Here is a 23,298-nt window from a genome sequence, read left to right on the forward strand (position 1 = left end):
AAATGTCATCGAGGAAACACTCGATGATCCAAAAATCAATAATCAACCAGTCTCTAAACCACTTGATGAGTACAAAACTCAATGTTATGAAATTAGAAATAAGATATCAGTTATTCAAATAATTTAACTTTTTATGAATTTAGGATCTAAAGAACAGGACTATACAGAAACTTGAAACAATTCTGAATGAAATTATAACTAAAATGGAATTCTATTTAAGTTGCAGTGGAATCTCCGCATATGTCATAAATATGAAATGCACAATTTGCTCTATCTTTGCGTACTTTTGAGCCTGATATCTATTTTAGACAAAACATAATTCTTTTAGGAATTATGTCAATAATTGGGGTCATAATATTTTTTCTAATCCTCCCTTTGACCCTTTAAATGATAAAATAATATATTAATCTTTCTAACAAAGTGACTAATTTAATGGAATTATAATTTTATTTTTTATACAGCAGATTTAGGATTTATTTGAAATCAATAGATTAACATAATGAGCAAGTTGTGCTAAAAATCGTAGAAAACTTAATGTGTTAACTTTGAACAAATTATTAATGCCATTTTGAGAAACCATTCCAGGAGATTGGTTCTATACAAGAGTCACAGATCTTATTCCAAAATGTAAAAATCTGATGTTTCCAAATATGTTACAGATTGGGTTGCCAACTTTTAGTTTGGCCATTCCAGGAAACGATCAATTTTAGACTGGAAAGCCAATATCGCTTGGCAGCTTTGCTTTCTTCTTCGGCGGAGTTTTACCAAAATATCATCATATGAAAATTCTGAATTGAAACAGTATGTTCGACTGACTCGGTCTGTGAAGAAGCAATAGGATTAAAATTTCAAAATACAAGTAGTTAAGTTCAACAAAAATATAATAAATTTTAAATGGATTTAAATAATTATTTATATTAAAAAAAAAGCGTATGAAATTAGTTTTCAGTTCATTAAAATGTTTTAATTCAGACAAAATACTGATTAATTAATAAATAGCCTCTGGGTAGGCTCTAAGTGTCAGAGTTGATAAATCTGATTTATCACTCCAAATTACTATAATTTTGAGAATAAATTTATTTGCGTCGTCTAATTTGGTTCCATACGGGAATACAGATGGTAAATATAGGTAACAAGTACCCCATGTTTTTTTGGGAAACAAAAATTAAAATTTATTTTTGTTGAATTAGATCAGAAGGTTAAAAACCGCTGTTTTTCCTTGGAGCCAAATTGAAATTTTCGAGCGATTTGCCAGAGCTGATACGAACCAAAAAATCCTTTCATGTTTGACACTAGTGGATTCCACGTGACACATACAATCAGTCTTTTATTCGTAGAAATTTTTAATATTTCTGGTTTTCCATATTTTATCCATTTTGTCGATATTATTATTAACACATTCCGTAGGAACTAACAAAGTTATAATCCCACACGTGTCATAACGAAACAATTTTCTCGACCATCCTCGTCCATGCCCCTCTGCGAGATCCTGCAAAGATTCTAGGTCGTCCCAGTTTTTGAAACTTTCGCGATGAAGTCCGAGATCCCTTTCCAGAACTGCCAGAAGAGTGGATCTAGGTCTCTTCCACGAAATTTGTATCCATGTTCAGGGAAATAATCGTCCATTGCCTGATTGGCCCGAGCTCTGAGGTCCATTTGCAAAATATGGCCAAATAATTTCAACCGGCCTCCAACGATTTTCTTGTGACAACGGCTTAGCAATCGTAGTGTCTATACAGTGATAGTTTGAACGTCACAAACTCGGCTCCCTACTTGGAGACAGTGAAGACATTTCTCGACAAAGATGCTTGCTACCGCGGCTCTGCGGCTAAGCAGAATACGTAAAATGGCTCAAGCTTGGCCTATAAATCGAGCACTCAGATCAAGGCTTTTATAATGCATTAGTAAAGCCCGTTCTACTATACAACTCGTCAACATGGGGGATCTCGGACACTGAACTAAAGGCTATAGACTCTTTTCACTGTAAACAACTACAGGTTTTACACGGAATACACTGGCCATCAAATTTGTCGAATAACGTTTGATTTATAAATTATGTTTTTTCCGTATTTTTATATTTAAAAGTTTAAATCTTTATTTAACAGTTCCATGTTTTTTAAACTGTTCTTGGTGCCCTTGATGCACCTCATAGAAAGGGAATATGATTTTATTGTACTATATCTATTGTCTAAAAAATATGAACCTGGAATGACAGAAGCCAAAAAGCGAACAATTCGAAGAAAGTGTAAGACCTCTTCATTTTGCAGACGATTAATTATTTTTTTATTCCAATCAGGATAAATAAATTTGTTATATGTCCTTTTAAACATGAAGGATTCAATCTATTTTTTGTGATGAACATAATTTGTTATCTAATTTCTCAAAAATATATTGGAAAAAACAATTATATTCGTGATTTTGTATCAAAATATATTCCGTGCCAATCATTTAATTTTAAAGTACTTGTAAAAACATCAGAATGATTTCTGTGGAAAGAAATACGTACTTATGATTTATCGCCGACTGTATAGATCTGAGGCGGTATTCTGCAAATAATGAAGGCGCCGAAAAAGAGATTAACTGAGAATCGGGAAAGAACGACGGAAATTTTCTTAAAAGTGAAAACTCATAATGAAAAATATTAAAAAGTTACAGAAGACGCAATAAAAATTTTCGAAAGAAATCAAATAAAACGCTTTTCGTCACATAAATAAGGACCGGCATGGCAGCACACAATCACACAATCATACGTAGTTGAATACAGACTCTGTTGAAAACGGAATTTATATTATACAGACTTTTTGAAACATGTTAGTAAATTTTATTATCTATTTTTATTTTTGATTTGAGTTTTAGATTTAGTCAATATCTATATTTTATAGTCTTTTTAGCAATCAACAAATAGTTATAAACTATGCATTATAACCTCCAACAATAAATTTAGAGCTGCTATCGAATCCCGGAACATATATGACTCATTACGGGGGCTCCACTCGGACGTTTTTTCCCGGACTTAATTACGCAGAATTAGTTCAGCAAAATAAAAAAGCACATAGTCAGAAACTACTGCATCAATTTAAAAAGCCTTCGATTCAGTAGATTATTATTAACTCAAAGATCACCGAGAAAATAGGTCAGAACTAACTAATTAGATGATCCCTGCCTCCAACAACAGCCGTATTGCACAACTATTATATTTGACTAGTTGATACTGAGTTATTTAAGTATGAAATGATTGACGATGCCAATTCAGTCAAAATTAATTGAATACAACCAGACGGTTGACTTACAATTTCGGAAGAGGATTACGCTTAATTTGTTTTATAGTGAAAATATGCTTTTCTGAGTTCTTATTGACTTAAAACACTAAAATCATATTACCAAGAAAGCTTCTGGATTTCTCAGGCAAAAAAGTTATTTTTAACTTGTCTGACCACTATTAAAAAATACTTCAATCACAAATGTTTGCTTGATAAAAAAGTTGTAATCCAACAATGAGCTTCGGTTGATCTGCAAAACAAATACTTACTGAAGCAAATTTTTTTAAACAGTAAAAACTCCATTTTGTATAAAGTGCTAAGGAGGACTTTATAAATGTTAAAATATAGTCAATGGCTTGTATTAAGTATAAATAGTACTTATTGATTAACATAGAATTGATGTACAATTCAAATTTTTAAAAATAGAAGATCTCTAATACCAATGAGAGGACACATGCACATATAAAATCACTTAAAAACAATAATTGGACATTTATACACACTTTCGTCATTAATTGTTCATATTTTAAACCAGACTGGCAATAAACACAACTCGAGTAGTTTATAACAATGTTAGTAGGACAGAGTCAGATAGAGTTTTTTTTGTAGCTTAAGTTGCATTACTTGATAGCTAAGGAATTATAACAAACTATAACCGTCTTTTCACATTTTGTATTTTTTCTGAGTGTTCTGCTTCATATCTACTCAGAATTTCAAGAAGAAAATTAGAGGAAAATGATATACTACTACAGCGTCTAAAACTCAACACAGACACCACGCTATTCTGTGGCACTCCATTTTCCCGCCGCTCCCGCAAGTAGACTATTGGTACACTGAACACTTTCAGATCCCTCAAAAGGTGCACGAGTGGTTTATCAAAGAGTCGAGTTCTCTCTCTACTAAAAAGTAGAATTTGGTCTCCTTACTGTGGGAGACGTGGAGGAACAGGGAATACTCCCGGAAGTCATTGGTTATCTGTACTCCCACATCCAGGACAACCTGGAACTTTTGGAAGAGAATTTGAATCACTTCAAAGGCCATAGAGTCCTGGGTGACGTATATCCCACTCGCAGTCCCCCGCTCTGGCTTGTAGATTATCACGTTTGGGTCCTGTTTGTTTTATATACTATTGGACCTCGGAGGTTTTCTTTGACTTTTCTACTTTCTGAAGTGATTTTGAGGAAATTGGGACGGGATGAGAGATTTGTGTTGTCACGTCACGACGAGTAAAACTGAGTTGATTTTGTACGTCCCAAACAACTCGAATTCTTCCACTAATTTTGAGATCTTGGTTTCTCTGAGTGTCAACATGGGCACTAACTTTGTCCATTCGGAGGAATGAGACTACGTTGCTCACTTTGTTGAACTGCTCCACTGCTTTAATAGCCGTCCCTGTCACATTGGCCTACATCAAGACTTACCTTTGCATACTAATTATATCCTGTTAATAATCTTACATTTTATTGGCTGATCAAATCTGTTATTGTCAAATAATTAATTATTTAAAAAGACCATCTTATAAGTAGTCAAGAGTAGTCTATTCGAATTTACTGAGTCAATTCCTCCAAGTTGGTAGTGAGAGCTCATCGTGGTACAAAAAATATTGGACGCCCACAATTTATGACGACTGACTACTTGTAGATTTTCCATGAGCTGTCTCCAACTCTTCGAAAGAAATCTCGGTTTCTTGATCTGAGAGTGATTTTGACATTTCCCTGTCAAATAATTTATGAAAACTTTGTTTTTTATACTTAAGATTAAAAAACAATTTCTTAATTATTTTTGTTTTGTTCGTTTATATAATTTAATCTGATAACTAAGTTGTTACGACTCAGAAGTATCTTAACATCTTTTTACTTTATTCTCAAGTAAATTATTTCTCTGGATGTTGATAAAATCGAAACAAAGACTTTAACATTGATGCAACATTCTCAATAAAAATGAAATTTTCAAATCCTGCTACAAGTGATCAAGAGCTTAAATCATACTTTAATTTCAAATTTTTAACTCGATCATAATTTCTTTTGTCTGGAACAACCGTTTTCGTTGTATAATTAAGAATCCTCTCTGATTAGACATAGGTTTAAAAAATTAAGAAAACAAACTTATATAATTCATTTTAAACCTAGAATTTTGAATATTAATTCAAACTAATAAAACAGCCAAAATACATTTTTGATTTTAATTGCAACATTTCTTATTTTAATCGTTTCTATTTTATTAAACAATTAAAAATTTTTTTTAATGTTCAATCAAACATATCACATTTTTTTAGAAAATCCCTATGAGCATACATATACTCTTTAGGATGACGAGAAAGATGAGCAGCATGACTAGAATTATCCCAATAAACACTCTTCACATTATTCTTCTCAGATAACCTCTCAATAACCCTCTCCAAATAAACTCGATCAGACATTGGATCATCCAAGGAATAAAACATTAAAGTCGGTGGATGATTATCGGCTGTACATAACTCATTAGCAAGTTTATCAGCTCTGTCTATTATTCTTGTTAGGTACAATGTAATAAACAAAGTAATAGGCCACCCAACGAACAGAGGTTAATGAAGAAGAATTTATTGACATACCCAAAGCCATATTCCTGAGTTCCCCACATGCCACACTGTCAAAATTTGTCCTACGATTTTGGCTTGTCAGATTTCGTGAAAGGCCGTAAGAATTTAGAGACGAGAAAGCCATGAAAGATAAATAAAAACTCCAATAAAAATACATGAACGAATATTTTATCATATTTTGGTGAGTTTTGGTCAAGAAAGCCCCGTAATGTTGTCTGTGAGACTTTGGTTGTATTTCTGACTAAGTAATTGCTGAATTCCACCTTGAACTGAAGTATATCACAATTGACGTGTTGATAGAGCTTAAAGTAGCTGTAATGAGATGACTTTTTTGAGGAAACCCACGGAAAAAACAATAATAGAGAACGATTTTTTTGATGATTAATTTTTTTCTCATAAAAAATTATGTTTTTTGAAACATTGAATTGTGTATATTTTGATAAGATAGAATGTGGTCGCATACAACGAGTACAAAATTTATTTAATATTAAAAATATTAATCAATGATATAAATAAAAGTTTTTTGCATAATTTATAGATAAGATTTAATAAATTAGTCTCTTCAAATAAATTAGTGTTATCGCAAGATAATGTCTATATTTAAAATGATGCGGATTTTTCAAAAATCAATGAATGAAAAAAATTTGTCACCAGATAGCCTCATCTGACATTAGTCATCGCCAAAACTAACAAAATAAATCATCGCTCGTACTACAAATACTTGTCATACTTGTTTACTTGTCATACGAGGCAAAAATTCTTTGCAATGGCCACTCATAAAACGAATTGCTCTTACAATTAGTCACTTGTACTATACGATATTCGACTGAATAATAATTTTTCTATTTAATTTTTAATGTCTAAATAAATCAATATTTTTTAGAATAAATTTTGATCTTTCTTAAGAAACAATTCTAAACCGAATGCGAAGTTTTGTATTATTATTATTATTTGCACATACGTAGAATCATATTAGTTATAATTTTACTCGTGCACATTAAAAACAATCCTTTGAACCAGCCTCCTCCACCTCCTCTGTCGTGAGCGAGTTTCCTCAGCTCGTCCAGATCCTCACCACTCCTTAGCCTTTTCTTTCACACATTTCAGGTCTCCGTCAAGTGTTTCGGCAGCGTAACACTGGACGTCCACGGAAGCTCGATCCCTCTTTCAGGAAGTAGCCCTCCATTGCTATGTTGCTGGGGCAAGCATGTCCATTCGTAGAATATGGCCAAATAACCTCCACCGCATATTGACGATTTCCACACTCAGAGGGCCAGTTCTGCATCTATTGTATAGCGATTCCTGGTTGATTCTTATAGGCCAGTTCAATCCCAGTAGGGATCTAAGTTGCCTGCGGTGAAAAGAATCGAGTCCACGTTGTTCAGTACTGACATTCCCAGGTCGCCGAATTATATGTCAGGATTGGTTTGACAAAGGCTTCATACATCCTCAGACGAAGTGACGTACAGAGTCGTCGTTTGCCGATCCACTCTTTCTTTATCTTGTTCATCGTGGCCCAAGCGAGAGCCTTTCTTCTGACAATATCATGGCCGTCCCCAAGTAAGAACCGAGTTTGTTCGTTTTTGCGCCAGGCTTCACTTGAGCTGCTCTCCATCCTCATGATTTCAACGATGTCGGTTTTTCCAACGTTCATTTTAGGAACCATCTGTTCAGCTCAGCAGGTGCCACTTCAAGGAGTCGAAGTAAGGCCGATTTGTCGTCTGACACGAAGTCGACGTCATCTGCATATACAATTTCGACGATATTGCCAGCATAGAATTTCGAAGGTCTCGTAGTGCCGTCTCCAGATAGATCACAAATAGCAACGGCGAGGGCGTCTCCCTGAGGGGTACCGCGTTGCACGTGAATTCACGGGAAAACGCCGTGCCGACCCGCACCTTGAGCTTTGTGTTCGATAGCGAAGTTTTGTATATATTAATAATTTGAAATAAATTTCATTTAATTATCAAATAATGTTAATAAACTTTGAGTATTATTAGTTTAATAAATAAATTTAATTTATTTTACTAGAAATTAGATAATTTCTATATTCATTCAAAAAATCAGGAATGTTTGTGAATTCATTTCTCGAAACATTTATATATATTTTTTCAAATACTTCTCTTTCAATTTTGATATCACATTTATCCAAAAACTCGTACATCTTTAAAAAATAGTTTTTTTAATTAAATTAATTTTATATATCAAAATACTAACCTCGTTTGGAGGCATCACCTTCACGATTTCATCAATTCCCAGTCCCCAGTTTGTAAAAATAGTCGGATTTAACATTGCCCCTGCATTAAGCTCGTCTCCATAAGATGTAAAGTCACTTGTTTTTTTAATTCGTGGAGGTTTCAAATCATAACGAAGTGTAGTAATCCATAAACACGATTATTTGTATCTTTGAAATAAATATTGGTTAAATACCTTTACTCAACTGTCCATATTGAGAAGCTTTGGTATATTGGGAATAGGAAGTCGTTGAAGACCAATTTTTCTTTTTACCATCGCTTATATCTCTATTAGGCTGAATTTCAACATTCAAATTGTTATCATGAAATCCGTTACGATAGTCGAGAAGTTGTAAAATTTTGTTTATATTTAATATAGTTCTGAACACATTTCTTCCTGGCAATAATTAATTATGAATTCCAAATAAATTTTATCCAATTCGATTTTCATTATCTCAATAATATTTAAAAAATTTTCTAAACTCACAAAATCTTCAGAACTCTTATAAAATTAGCAAAAATAAAATAAACTGAAGTTCTCAAAAGATATTCAAATTCTCTAAAATTTCGAAAGCCACTCACTTTCAGTTTTTTCCTCAAATCCGCGACTAAACTCTCAACATTCAAACTTAAATTTTCATTATCGTCAAATTTATTATCATGGATTATTTGAGAAACTTTAATGTTGTCACTAATAGATTTGATGCCATAAGTATGGTCAACAGAAAGGTGTTTTGTTCCTTGAATTCTGCGTTTTTTAATGTATTGCATATTAAATACGGATCGCATGTAGTTCCGAGTTTATGTTTGTTTAGATTTCGCCAGGAGCTCAAAGACATGTCACAAATTGTAGCTTCTTTCATATTCTCTTTAGTTGCAATTCCAATTTTCGTTCCGTTTTTGCCATTACTTCCATCTTCTGTTTTATCTTTTGATGTTAGTCCAAAACGTTCTTCTTTATCAAATGGTTTTGAATATTTTCTTTCTGTTTGTTTCCACGGTTCCGTAGATTTTAAACTATTTTGATTGGTGACATCATATTTCATCAGATCGCTTACTTTTTCGCCTTAAATACTATTACATGTTTTCACCATATTCAGTCTTTTCTCCATACGTGTGATTCAGATTGTCAAAAGTGTCGGAATAGATTGATATTTTGTTGTTCTTGATCCCAAAGGATATTTACTTCTTTGGTAATTCTGTTCATTAATTGAGTTGATTATTTCATTAAAACTGAAATTTTAAATTATTAAAATTACAATGTTGTGGGTCTTGGATTTAGTGAGTCCTTAATTTCAGAAATTTCGTTACTTGCTATTCCATGGAATGTTTTATTTAGTTTTTCTAACTGGTCTTCACGGAAATTACCACTGAACTTATTCGTGGAAAGAGGTGGATTATAATATTCTTTGTATTTTCTTACATTTAATGGATACGTCTTTTTAATATTTAAACTTAGAAATAATACATTATTTGTTAATGAAGCCTCATTATACTGAAAACAGTCTATTACATGATCCGAAATTTTTTCCTGTTTAAATCCCGCCTATTTTAGTTTTTACTAATAAAAATACTGGTTCAATATTTTTATTAAAATTGAGCATATTTTCTTTATTGATATATTACTGATTTTTTCAAATTGAACTACAACAAATAACTCTATGGTTTTTATTTTAATATTTTTTAATAAATTTTAAATAAATAATTCAAATGAATAATTTTTCAATTAATCTAGAGTTTATAGTTTCAAAATTTTTTGTTTAAATAAAAATTTTTCTTCTTCTTAAATAGAAGTTAACAAGCCATCCATCCGAAGTGTACCTCGCCAACATAATTGACGCTGCGTTGCCTCTCACGATAGCAACGGAGATCAACTGGAAAAGTCACCGGGTCTCACGTGTGTCAAGGCTAAGCGTCCAAGCTTCTTTAGGAAGCGGAGCGATTTCCCACTTATACCTCCAGTTGTCTCGAACACAATCGGATAGAACGCGAATCTGTCTCGCAGTGTCTCCACTGCGCTCTCGGCAATGTTGGATGGGCAGAGAATGTCCACACAGGTTGCGTCCCAGACTCGGGGTTTTTCCTCTTCAAATGGGAAAATTGTGATCCCATCATATAATAGAGTGAAGAAAATTCCCTTATGCTTATTAAATTTTAGATTTTATTTAAAATTGAAATACGTGATGGTTTTTAATCGAGTGATAGTCGATTAACTAAAAGTTATTTTTAATTTAGGACAACATGTTGAACTAAGTCATAAAAACAAATTTTATTGACTTAAAAACTTTCTCTTCGACGAGGTATTTATGAAAAAGCCCAAATATAATATTAATTAGAAGTTAAATTTTAAACAATTATGACTTTAGAATTCGTCTCTATCAGAATTTTCTTTATTAAGCCTTTTTTGATGCTGCTCCTAATTTTTAATTAGTAGTAAAATTACATCATGTAATTTTTGCATTGCTTCTTCACATTTTATCAGGTGTTCCTAAATGATTGTAAATGTTATTGTCAAAAAACCATTTGAATTCGTTGCCTTTCAACATATTCATCCCAATTTTCATCCTTATATGTATCTGGAGGCATTCTCTGTATTGTTTATCATACGGTGATTTATATATTTCAATAGTTATTGATTATGATTATGTTCAAAATAATAGTGTATTGAAATCCAATTAAAATTAAAAAAAAATCCTTTATTAAGAAAGAAACTAATTAACTAAGTAATTTTACTAACTAAGTCCAGAGCCTTCGAAGTGAGCAGAAGGCGGCACTCCACGCACCTCCTCCCCTTCTTCCTCCTCTTCTCTGGCACTGTAGACCTTCGAGAAGGTGCAGTCCAGCGCCTCTTGCTGACTAAACGTCAGGAAAGGGCTGGATCGGCGAGCATCAAACGAGACACTCTCCAGAGTCCTCTTAAGAACAGTTGACTGTATATAAGCCTGTAGAGACTTATCTACATCCAACTGTCTTAAGTACCGCTTGTGGTATTTGGTGACCAGTCCATCCCATGTCATCACACACGGGATGACATGGACTTTGCACTGGTGCATCAGTCCTAGCTCGTTTGCAAGGAGGTCATACTTCCTCCTTTTCTCCACTTCCACTATCTGCAAACGGTCTAGGCACGTGATGCCCACCTCCACGATAACAATCTCCCCGGTGACCTTATCGTGAACCACAATGTCGGGTCTGTTGTGCTGGACAACAATCGAGGTGCGTATGGGGGTATCCACCTTAATGCACACCCGCGAGTTCTCACACACCGATTGAACTCGATGGGTTCGCAACTTTCTGGACCGCCTCAAGCCGTACTTATTGCAGAGCAAAAGATGGAGGGACCTCACCACCTCGTTATGCCTCCATGTGTAATCATGGTAAAGCATACTCCCGCACTTCGTGGCTAAATGGTCAACGGTCATTGCCTTACTCTTACAGTGGTTACACTGTCTCCGTTGACCATTAAAAAGTTTCTATCCTGCAAATATGAGAACAACCCTTCTGATCGGGGAGAGTTATTCCCATATTTCAGCCACGTAGATGACGACGATACGTCAATGTGCGGGTTGTCCAGGCTGCTAAAGAGAGTCTTGTGAAGGACTTTTAAGTTGATCTTTTTAATTAAAGACTCCTTTTGAAGTTTGATCAACTTTTTCACATTAACTTGGGTAGCACCTAGACCATACTTAGCCGACACATAGCCTTTTATGGTCCCTAGGTGTGTACCACGCGCTTTTTCAGCAGCAAGGATGGCAGCCTTCCTTTGGGATACACTCGACCCACTCCACAAGGTGTCGTGCATCTTAGTAAGAATTCGCTCACTTAAGTGTACAATGTTACTCAGTCCACGTCCTAGCTGCCCGCGAGACAAGTACAATCTCTCCTTATTGCTTGCCAACACGTGGACATGATTCTCTCGGAGTACTCTTCAAATTTTAAAATACGAAATATTTCATTTAATTAATTGATATGTTCAAAATTATTAAAATGTATGTCACCGGTTTTTGCTGGGACCCGGCATCTGCTGGGACCGCAAGCGTATTTTCAAATAAAAAATATTCAAAATAGTTTATTAACAGTCATAAACACATATTTATTAATTATTTTTAAAAAAGAATATTACTTTTATAAATTAAACTGCCACGTGAAAAATGGGTCTACTGGTTTTGACTAGAGATACTTTATCAAAAATCAAAAAATACAAAGAATCCCAGAATTTGGATGAAGTTTGGGATAAGAAGGAGAGATATAAAGTCAAGCAACATGCAGAAACCTTTTCTTTTGCTGATGGAAAAGCTTATATACGAAGAAATGGCCTAAAACTACGATTTTTTTGTATTGAAGATGCAGAACTAAAATTACTAATGATTGAAGTATTGGTTGTATCCTCTAAAAATAGTCCGAGCATAATTCTAATCATTTTGAAAGAGATCGAATGATTAGTCATCTGAAGACAAGGATCTATGGTGTTAGTCGTTCTGAAATATTGCAAGCCGATATGCGGAAGTGAATGATTCAAATTCTGGAGAAGATGCTGATGCTGAAATTCAATTTGTTGAAAATGAAGTAACTGATGATAAAAATATTGCAAAAAATTTGTTATCAACATACGAGACTCTAACGAAAGCAGGAGAAAAAATGATATCCAGTATATGATCAAATTGATACGAAAAAATATAAAGTTATTGCCAGAGAAAATATGAATTTTGATATTGAAGATGAAGAAGGATTTGTCGTAAAAGGAACAAATATTGCGAGACTTTATAAAATTGATTAATGTTTTTGTTTATAAAAAATAAGGCTTGTGCTAAAATAAGGGTTAAGGATAGGTTGGGGTTAGGGATAGGGATAAGGTTAGAGTTAGGGATAAGGTTGGGGTTAGGGATAATGATAAGGTTAGGGATAAGGTTAGGGTTAGGGATAAGGTCGAAGTTAGGTTAGCTTTTGGGATAAAGTTGAGATTTTATCACGCGACAAAAATAAAAATGTATTTTTATCACGGAATAATACTTTTTTGTTTTTTTATTTAATTTTTATTTAAAAAAATATAACTAGTTTTCATTTTTTTCGACTGGTAATCCAGATATCAATTAAATATTTAAAGTTCAACGGCGTTAATAACGAATGTTGGAGTATGCTGGTTTTGTACAAGAAAGAAATTTCAGTAAATTGGAATCTATCAGCATTTTAGGGTTAAACTTTAACTATTTAATAATTTTAGATATAAATAAAGCGATTTAGTCGATTTTTAGGGCGGTCCAAGGAGATGCCGGGTCCCAGCAAAAACCGGTGACAATGTATTTTTTTTAAATTCCCTGTCAAACAATAATAATATCTTTATAGCTTTATTAATAAAATTTCCGTTTTTTAATGTGCCGATTGACGTTTCAGATTGAAGCTGAGCTGTTTGTTAATTTTTTGAAATTAATTTTTTAAGATCAATTATTTAGAAGAAAATCGTTTTGGCATTTGATCAGCTGAATAAAAACACTTGTGTTTCAAATATATTGAAAATATGATTGTCAAAATGGGATTAGATATTTTTACTGTAAATTTTCGTTGTCATGTGTACATTCTCTTATTAAATTTACAGGTAGTTTTTATTATTTTAAAATAGTTAATTTATAGCTTTTATATTTAAACCTCGGATTTTTGTTCTGTAATCTATACATTTCGAAATTTTCTTGAAGGGCTTAGTGACGCTAAAGAGTGCCTTATTATTATAATAGTGCCTTATTCAGCTTGGTTTAGTCATAAATTTTGAATTTTTTATTGAAGATTTTCGAATCCGAATAAAGTTGTCTAAAAATCGATTTTCGTTATTATGTGCAAACTGTTCCGATGAGGATAAAAGAATGCCAAAATCGGTAAAAATAATGAATTAAAAAATTAAAAATTAACTCAGGATTGAATTATATCGGCACATATTTTGCAGCATCTCTTTTAGTAATAAAATACAGGTTTTTTTTATGCCCCTCAACTTCTGAAGATTTCATACATTCACATACCAAATACCTTCATTCTACAACTAATCAGACAGTCTTAGGCTATTAAAATATTTTAATTACTATAGCAATTTGGAAAACCGGTTACTTCAGTGCGCTATATACAATGTTTTCGTAGCAAAAAAACCATCGTTTCGAATTCAAACTTCGCGTTTGAATAAATTTCTTGTTTATTAGTCAGACGTTGGCAAATAAGTCGATATAATAAGACATGAGGATAGTTACAATCAAGTCTATTTTTTCGGATTAGTACAGAGCCTTTCTGAACTTTTCTAACATAGAGACATATTAAAAAACAAACTTCAACAGGTTTTTTAATATTCAGAACATTTTATGAAAATTGTTAAGTTCTTGTGAATATTGAATAAAGTTCATCAGAAAAATTTATACAAATATTAGAATTAATTTATTTACATATTTTTTGTATTAATACCGGCAAACCTAAATAAAAAAATTGTATTATTGCAACAGTACTTAACTCTTACACGTTGTGATCTATATTAGAAATGTCAACAGCCAGTAGACTACCACGAACAGTACTCCCCTCTTTATACAACATACTCATTAATCCGGACTTAATAAATTTCACCTTTTCCGGAAAAGTTGACATAAATTCAGTCGTTAATGAACCTTGCCGTTTCGTAAGATTGAATTCCCGTGACCTCGAAATCACAAAAGCAGCCATTATTCAAGGAAACAAGACACTTCCAGCCACATGGGAGTACAACATCCGAGCTCAGACACTCGACTTGCTCCTCCAGGATGATCTAGTACACCAATTTTTGATAATTTGCCAGAATCCCGGACCAGCTAACATTATATTGGAATTCAATGGTCCAATCGGGAATAAAATGGAGGGATTTTATAGAATAAAATACAATCTTAACGGCGAAGAAGTTTACGGGGCGTCCACCCAGTTCGAGGTATTCAAAATTGATAATTTTTTTAGCCGATTGACGCACGAAGAGCTTTTCCTTGTTTTGATGAACCCGACATGAAGGCTCAATTTCGCCTATCCATAATATCCCCTCCAAATAGAACTGTCCTTTCAAATATGGTCTTTAACCTACCAATAAATCACAGGAAGTTGAGAAAACAACGGTCCTTGAGGATGGAAGACTCCTAAAAGAGTTTGGAACAACACCTCGAATGTCTACGTACCTGGTGGCCTACATTATTGGGGATTTTGAATATGTGGAGAGACGGAGTGATCGGGGAGTCAGAATAAGGATATACACCCCAGTGGGACGGACAGAAGAGGGGATGTACGCTTTGGATGTAGCGGTCAAATCTTTGTCGTTTTATGAAAATTTTTTCGACTTGGAATATCCACTTCCTAAGCTCGATCTTGTCCCTGTCCCGATTTTTCGGCAGGTTTGTAAAAATGGGTGACAAAATAGGGGCAATGGAGAATTGGGGGTTGGTCACATTCAGAGAGACCACAATCCTTGTTGACCAAACGCTTAGTTCGGCTAGAACCAAGTCGTACGTAACGACTGTTGTAGCACACGAGTTGGCACATATGTGGTTTGGGAATTTAGTAACGATGGTATTATTTATAATATAGTTGTGGTAGAGGTGGTGGACTGATTTGTGGCTGAATGAAGGATTTGCTACTTTTATGGAATATTTCTGTTCTTCCCGATGTTATCCGGAATATAATTTCCAAGCAAGATTTATAACAGGTGAGTTTATGGATTCTATGAATGTGGATACTCGTTTAAACACCCACCCTGTTGAAGTCGCCGTTGATGACCCTTCCAAGATTGATGAAATATTTGATGAGATTTCCTACTCCAAAGGGGCCTCAGTCATAGCTATGCTTTTTTATTACATTGGGGAGGCTGGATTCAGGACTAGTCTGAGGTCTTACCTTACCAAATATTCCTACCAAAATACTGAAACACGTGACTTGTGGAATTCTTTTAAGGAATGTGGTTTTAATGTGGAAGGGATAATGAATACGTTTATTCACATGCCAGGATATCCCGTCGTGTCCGTGAGTTGTGATTCAGCCCAGGATGGATCTCTGGTTATGGTATTGGAACAAAAACGATTCACATTATTGTCTGGAAGGACTGGTTCTGAAACATTTGAGAACGGGGAAAGAACATTCTGGAACATTCCAGTAGGTTATACTACTGAGAGTGGAGCTGGGAATATTAATTATGTGCTCTTGGAACAGCCTCGACAAGAGTTTGCTCTCAGAGATGTCAACGACTCTCAGTGGATTAAACTCAACGCAGGAGTCCATGGATTCTTCCGAGTTCAATACTCAGCTCCACTGTTTGCCAAATTGTTGGATTCTGTTTCCAACATTCCAATAAACGACTGTATATCTCTCCTCAGTGACACATATGCTTTGGTATTTCACATTGTTCTATTTCAGGGGCTTTGTGGATATATTCCAATGGAAATGCTCTTCCGATTGACAGAAATGTTTACAAAGACATACGAACTTTCTATTTGGGAAGTGATTTCTGATTTCGTTCGTGACATAACCAGGATTGTGAGTGGCACTCCTGTAGACGGTCAGTTTACACTGTACGTACGCCGACTACTGATGTCTGGAATATTCCAATATGTGGGGTGGGATGTCCAGCCGAATGAAACACATGAAATCTCTCTTCTTCGTAATGTTGTATTTGGGATGATGGCACGTTACGGGGATGACCAATTCCAATCTCAATGCAGGCAAGTGTTCGAAAGGATACTCCAGACAGATGCCTCCGTAGCCATAGTAGACCCAAATATACTTTTGCCAGTATCATAAAAGAGAGTAATATATAGATATATCAATGTGTCATGTCTTGTGGGACTTTGAAGGATTTGAACGACCTGATGGAGTATTATGAGAAGGTTGAGAGAGCAGAGTCCCGAAAGAATATAATTCAGGCAATCGGGTGTTTGAAATGTCCGGGAGGGCTTGTTCGGATATTTGAAATCCTTACGAGTGTTGGAATAAGTGTTATGGCATTAATAGGGCAAACTGCGTTCTCAGGACATTGTCTACCTGTTGAGAGGACTGGGAGTACGGCCTGAGAATTCGTCAGAACTGTGGACGCTTTATAAACAAAATTATGACTATTTGCTTAGTGCAGTTCAGAATTCGACAATGACTAATTCTATTAAAGTATTTGGTTGTTATTAGTTGGTAGATCGTGTCGACTTATTTGAAAACGGCAGATCAATTGAGGGATTTTAATGTAGAGGAGTTGTTAGTATTTTAGGAATTTTTTTCGGGTAGATCTGAGGGAGTAGAAATGACTATTGCTCAGTGTGCAGAAGAAATTGGTGAGCTGGAGATGAGATTCCAAAGACATATGCCCGCTTTAGAGGCTTATTTCAATTCTGTTCTGTAGATTCTGGTTTACTTTGGTTTCAATTTTTGTTTTTGAATATCACTATTTATTGATCTCGATTTCATAGTTTGTGTTATTCAAAATTTGAGAAATGAATGCCAATTTCACGATTTTAACGAAAATTAAAAATTACACAAAGTTAATTTTTGGCTAAAAAACATCTGAAAAAACTCAGTAAATGAATATAGTGCGCACTTGAAATTTCCCGCTGACGAAAATCAGAAATCTAATTCTTCAAATAAATAGTCCCCATCAGAATCTTCAAATAGTCTTTGCAGATATTCCTCTCTCTCTTTGTTGTCTTCTCAACCTTCTCCTTATACATATCTTCGTTGAGGAATCCTATCAACGTCTAGGTTTCCTTCGTCTTCCTCCCACAACACATCATCCTCAGTACCATCCAGCTTTTTGGTGAGGCAACACTTCTTCAAGCCTCTAGCAACGATGGCAGGCTGCAAAACGTCCCAACTCTTCTAGATCCACTGTGTGACTAGCTGCAGTGATGGCTTTCTGGTGTTGCCACTTGCTGTAAATGTTTTCTGAAGCCATGCGTTGCGCCCATAAATTTATAGCAACAACGTGCTGACTATTTGAAGTCAGAATCCTTGTTGGTTTTGAGCATGATTTTCAGGCCGAGGATACTCAGCTCAACTGTATTGATGACACACCTTGCAGTTCTTCTCTCAGAAATCGTTTTAAAAAGTACCTAATTGCTTTAAGCTTTCCACATGTTAACAAAATTAAACAAATATTTCAATAAAAAATTATTTTTTTGAGAACACAAGCATATTTTCGTAGAATAAAATAACAATTTGAGGACATATACGATTGGCGTCGGAGGCAAGGACGGTTTCAGACTTAGGAGAGTTCTTCCTACTTGTTGATTAAATATAAAAGTGTCATTTCATAGTGAAAATTAGCCGACCGTTAATCATTTGAGCATCCTCGATGTAAGCAGGCTCCAGTCCATGAGGAAAGACAACTTGTTTACTCTGAGTTTGTTGACATAATTTAATGCCTTTTTCTTTTCGATTTTTTCTTTATATTTTTAGTTTTTTGATACTGTTTGATTTACATTTCACAATTTAGATTTTCTACAGGCTCCCACGAATTTTCTGAATGAGAACGATTTAACTTTGGAAATCCTTTCCATGAAATCAAATAATACTCTTTTCCTTCTAATACTAAATGTTCAAGAAGTGACTCCACTTCGTAATCCATTTGATAAATATTTATTTTGTAAGACAACAAATATTAAAATAAAAAAATAATAGAAATATATTATCTAAAAATATTCTATTCCTAGCGATTTTGCTAGTTTTAAATGGTGACCAAAATTAGTCACTTATTTCTTCATTATATTTTTGGGATATGAATCGAGGATCACAGGGATTATATTTAACTGGTTTACTCTGGTCCTTTGGTCAATAAATTTCTAATGTCATTATATTTTCCTTAAATTTTCAACAATCTGTTTTATGTTCAATTTCTTTTGTGGTAGCTTTCACTCTAACAGAGAATTTCTGAAAAACGTTAATGTTTGTTTATATGCGGTTTAAAGCTAATTTCTAGAGCACCAATAATCGACGTCAAAGCTCGGAAAACGCATATATTATTTACTAGCTCGGCATCTCGCTTCGCTCATCGCGACCTAGCTCCTGCGGAGGGTCTGTTTCATCAAACAACCATAAGTTTATGTAAATATATTACCTGTTGATAAACGATGTTTGTGGTCCGTTCTTCCTTTGAATATATGAATAAATTTTCTCTTCTACTTACCCTTGAGCATCCCACAGCGATCGAAAAAGCACTTGCTCTCTAAAAATAAGCCAGCTACCTTTAACGACTGTCTCTGCACATTTTTTATTGTCATCCAAAACTTATCTTCAACGGAAACAGATAAACTAACAGAAAAACCAGATAACTAACACATTAAATAGATAACTAAAAATTAATTAAGTGGTAAAAGAACCAACAGGGATCGAATTGAGAAAGTAAAAAATTAACAGTTTTAATTAAATACCTTAACCGCAGCTTTTTTAAGCTTTGTTTTCATTTTTTTCAGCTTTGTTCTTCCAACTTGTGTCATCTATTGAAAAATTATTTTTGAATAATAAAAAAAATGAGGAAAAAGGCGACCAAAAATAAATTCCATCTTTTCTACGGAAATTCTTCTAAATGCGCTGTTAATTGGTAGTTAATTGTGTTAATGCCATTTACATCTGCTTCAATATTTGTCTAATTCAAGAATCTATTGAGAAATTAGCACTTGAAAAAATTCAATGTATTAACAAAACTAGTTATCTCAGAATGTTGAATTTTCTAACCTGCACATGATCGATTATTGAGCAATTATTTATATTATGTCGCGAGCGCAGCGCGCGACCGAGCGCTAGACGCGACTTTGACAGCTAACAAGCCTGTCATCAACAAATATATTTATTAAATTATTTAAAATTTTAACATGATTTAAAATTAAAATTGAAATAACTTAAGTTTTCCATTGAATCCCATAAAATAATTTATAAGTAGACCTTAATAGAAAAAGTAAAATCAATGAATACTGAACGCTAATTTGGTTTAGGTTGTGAGGGGGGTAATAATTTAACAGATCTCATTGCTATTTTTTTCGTTTTAATCTCTAAAATTAGGTCTTCTAATCAAAAATGAACTGTGCAGACAGGCTTGCTCCTTCAGAAGATTCTTGTTTTGACATTTTAATAAATTATGAAGCATTTAGATTTTTTCTCATTATTCTAAAATATCCATTATAAATTTTAAAATATTATTTTTATTTATGAAATCGGTTTTAAAGCTCATTCTGCTTTGGCATCGATTTTAAATTTTGTTATCGAATATATTTAAACCCAAATACCAGCCTGGGTATTTGTCAATTTATAGATTTGTTGATTGATCGGATCTAGAAATTGAGTGGTCGCTCGCTGCGCTCGGTCGCTCGCTGCGCTCGCGACATATTATTTGAAGAAAACCAAAAGAAGGGATCATTAATTATTTGGATTGATGTGTAACATACCACTGACATACCATAAACAAAGTCATTGAAGAAGTCGCTACTAATAATTGCTACGAGACATTTTTTCAATAATTTGCTTTGATCTTTGTAAAAAATAATTTAATGCCTGATTGCGGGAATTTAGATTATAAATTCTTTTGACAGTCTGTTTATAGACCTGCACATCTAACATTTCAACAACTTGATGTATTATTATTACTATCAGTGGATCGGCAATATCAACAAAAATTTCAATCAAAAAAAGAAGGGATTTTTAATCAAAGAAGTTTTACCGGAACAAGATGTAAAACCGTCTGGGAATTCTATACGGATGTCAAAAAAGAAAGGGTTGAAAAATAAAGAATTACAAAAGAAGGAATCTAAAAACAGCACATTATTGCTATGCAGTTATTGTGGGAGAGGATATGGTTTTAAAAGTGCATTAAAGATGCATGTGCAAACGCACCTTCTGCTCTGTAAATGTAAGGTGTGCGGAAACTGTATTGATGACACACCTTGCAGCTCTTCTCTCAAAAATCTTTTTTAAGAAGTTCTTCCTCGAACTCTGGGAACATTGCTTTTCTTCCTGATGCTTTTGCTGTTGCTTTTTCTTTCAGTGATGAGTTTTTCTTCTTTCTCCAACCACGGATTTTAATTTGACTAATATTGAATTTTCTTCCAGCTTCTCTGTTGCCCTCTGCTATTTTGATGACTTTTGAACGCTGCGGTACAACTTGCTCTTTTTGATGCCATGTTGCTTGTACAATGTCTAAAACTGAACTAAGACGAGTACGGGGATAGAAGGGGTAGTGATGGTTCCGACTTTATAATTTTCGATCGGCTTTACGAGATGACGTAAATCAAAAATTTATATTCGTAGCCAGCGCGGCAGGCCTCGAAACTCAATCAATCAACCAGCGCTGTCAGGGTAAGTCATAGTGTTTTTATACTGTTACAGGAAAAATAATGGCATAGTCTATTTTTCTCCATCGCATTCTACTTTCCAGCTTATTAATGCATGATTGTGATGTTTGTGAGGGTTGATCTTTAATATACGTGTATTTTGAGTTTAAAGTTGGAAATTGCACAATGTCCGTCCGTGAAGTAAGTTTGACAATCTGTCGAACATTTGTAATTTATTTTGATTATTGATTATAAAGCGCACCCAATCTATTGGAATTAATTTTTTTTATATTTAAATTTTGAATTAGATCATTCATTAAACAGTATTATGTTTTTTTATGACAGTTTTGAAATTAATTATATGGCAAAAATCTGCGTGTCATAATCGAGAAAATACGGTACTTTTAAATTTGTAAAAATGATTAAATAAATACAATGGAACTTGTCTAAACTGAGTACGATTCTATCGTTATCTGGATTACCAGTATTACCAACATCTGCTTTTTCACCACAACTGGAATAAGGTTCAATGGAATAGTATCACTTCCTGGAATCTATAGCCAGCCATTGGATGCTTTGAGATCATCAAAGCCAAGGGATTTTGCAGATAAAATTGCTTTCGTCTGAATGATAGGTCTAGATATCACATAGTAAAGAGATCTGAAGTCGTTCCCGAGTGAACTTATAATTGCAATTAAAATATTTTTCTTTGTGTTCAATTGTCATGTATATGTCCAAATATTTATTATAGTTTTTCAGGAAATCCGATATATTGCTAGTTCCAATACCATATTTTTTGCTTAAATCTTTCTGTGTTAACGTGGTGTAAATTGAACATACTTCATGAGTTTAACATTATCAAGTTTACAACAAGCACGTTTCATTTTTTTTCTAAATAAGCTTTAACAAGGCAATGTTAATTAAGTGAATTTATGATGTTAGTTCTTTGATTGAGAGGACGCGCGAATAGATAGGCAGTTTCCGCGCAATGTCGCGAGCGAAATGCGCTGAAAAAGCCAGCTAGACTCACGTCTCTCGTGACTTTTCTTCGAGATCATCAAACATCGGCATTCGTTCTTGTGTTGATTTATCCCTCCCTTGTTACCTTTCCTCGTTGTCTGCCTCTGCTAGTTCCTTCAACTCTGTTCTCTTCCCCTCCCCTGAACAGTCCGAGTTGTTGGAATATGCGGCGGGTGTCAACATGTGGATTTCTCGTGGGCTTAAAATCCCGGACGTCCCCTCAGTTCAAAAGAACTGGGATGAGATACATTGTTCGCATACACTCGAAGATATCCGCCTACGTGCTGACCAGTTTCAGTTGGCAAGCATGGGAATGAGATCATCCGTTCGGAGACTGGCGTGCAACAGGGTGACCCGCTAGGGAATTTGGAGGCATCGTCCAATTTGAAAATCAAAAAAAAATTTATTAACAAACTTGAAACAATTCTAGAACTAAATTAGCTCCCCAAAAATGAAAGGAAATTTTAATTTAATCATTCTGAGTTAATTAAATTAATCGATGAAAATTATTATAATTATGAACATGATTAAAATCACATGGATATGCTGTTACAGTTTGAATCTTGGAAGTTAATTGTTAATTGAAGGGGCAAAAAAGTTCAAAATTAATTAGTGATCTTGTAGATGAGATCTTTTGATATCGAAATTCTCCTTTGTAGGTTATACTGTTTTAATATACACGCTTCGTTAATTTATATTAGTCGGTTACCACATAATCCACCTTTCTAAAAGAGTTCAGACCCATAATTCTAATTGGATGTACTTTAAAAAAAGACTCCTGTCGTATCATAGTTAAGGAAACAGACTTTTCAATCGTTGATTGTAATGTTAATTCCTCTAAATACAGTTTGAATCTTGCAGTTTTTTTTAATTTTCATCTCAACAAAAAGCAAATAGTCAAATATTAAACTTAATTCCGATTT

General features: G+C 34.1%; 2 protein-coding genes across 2 annotated transcripts; one reads left to right on the top strand and one right to left on the bottom strand.

Annotated features, from left to right (window-relative positions):
- Nucleotides 1-5,229: 5,229 nt before the first annotated feature.
- Nucleotides 5,230-9,130, bottom strand: LOC115231592. The gene is made up of 4 exons (XM_029801580.1): nucleotides 8,853-9,130; nucleotides 8,560-8,820; nucleotides 8,269-8,453; nucleotides 5,230-5,327 (listed from the first exon to the last, which is right to left on the bottom strand). The coding sequence occupies exons 1-4, from the start codon at nucleotides 9,116-9,118 to the stop codon at nucleotides 5,230-5,232; spliced, it is 810 nt and encodes a 269-aa protein (XP_029657440.1). The 5' UTR covers nucleotides 9,119-9,130.
- Nucleotides 9,131-14,575: 5,445 nt separating this feature from the next.
- LOC115231593 (puromycin-sensitive aminopeptidase-like) lies at nucleotides 14,576-16,850 on the top strand. Its single transcript, XM_029801581.1, has 5 exons — nucleotides 14,576-14,847; nucleotides 15,027-15,119; nucleotides 15,161-15,439; nucleotides 15,471-15,626; nucleotides 15,660-16,850. The coding sequence occupies exons 1-5, from the start codon at nucleotides 14,584-14,586 to the stop codon at nucleotides 16,848-16,850; spliced, it is 1,983 nt and encodes a 660-aa protein (XP_029657441.1). The 5' UTR covers nucleotides 14,576-14,583.
- Nucleotides 16,851-23,298: the final 6,448 nt, after the last annotated feature.

The sequence above is a fragment of the Octopus sinensis genome, unplaced genomic scaffold (genome assembly GCF_006345805.1).
Source record: "Octopus sinensis unplaced genomic scaffold, ASM634580v1 Contig18742, whole genome shotgun sequence".
NCBI classification, from domain to species: Eukaryota; Metazoa; Mollusca; class Cephalopoda; order Octopoda; family Octopodidae; genus Octopus; species Octopus sinensis.

Bases quoted from the DNA above. Each gene is read 5' to 3' on its own strand.
- LOC115231592 (XM_029801580.1), bottom strand. From the start codon at position 9,118: ATGAAATATGATGTCACCAATCAAAATAGTTTAAAATCTACGGAACCG. The intron at 8,454-8,559 runs GTGAGTTTAGAA...AAATGTGTTCAG, and splicing joins ATAAGAGTTCTGAAGATTTT to AACTATATTAAATATAAACA. The intron at 5,328-8,268 runs GTATTTAACCAA...ATGTCTAATCAG, and splicing joins ATATGGACAGTTGAGTAAAG to AGAGGATTCTTAATTATACA.
- LOC115231593 (XM_029801581.1), top strand. From the start codon at position 14,584: ATGTCAACAGCCAGTAGACTACCACGAACAGTACTCCCCTCTTTATAC. The intron at 15,120-15,160 runs GTCCTTTCAAAT...AATAAATCACAG, and splicing joins TATCCCCTCCAAATAGAACT to GAAGTTGAGAAAACAACGGT. The intron at 15,627-15,659 runs GTATTATTTATA...TGGTAGAGGTGG, and splicing joins TTGGGAATTTAGTAACGATG to TGGACTGATTTGTGGCTGAA.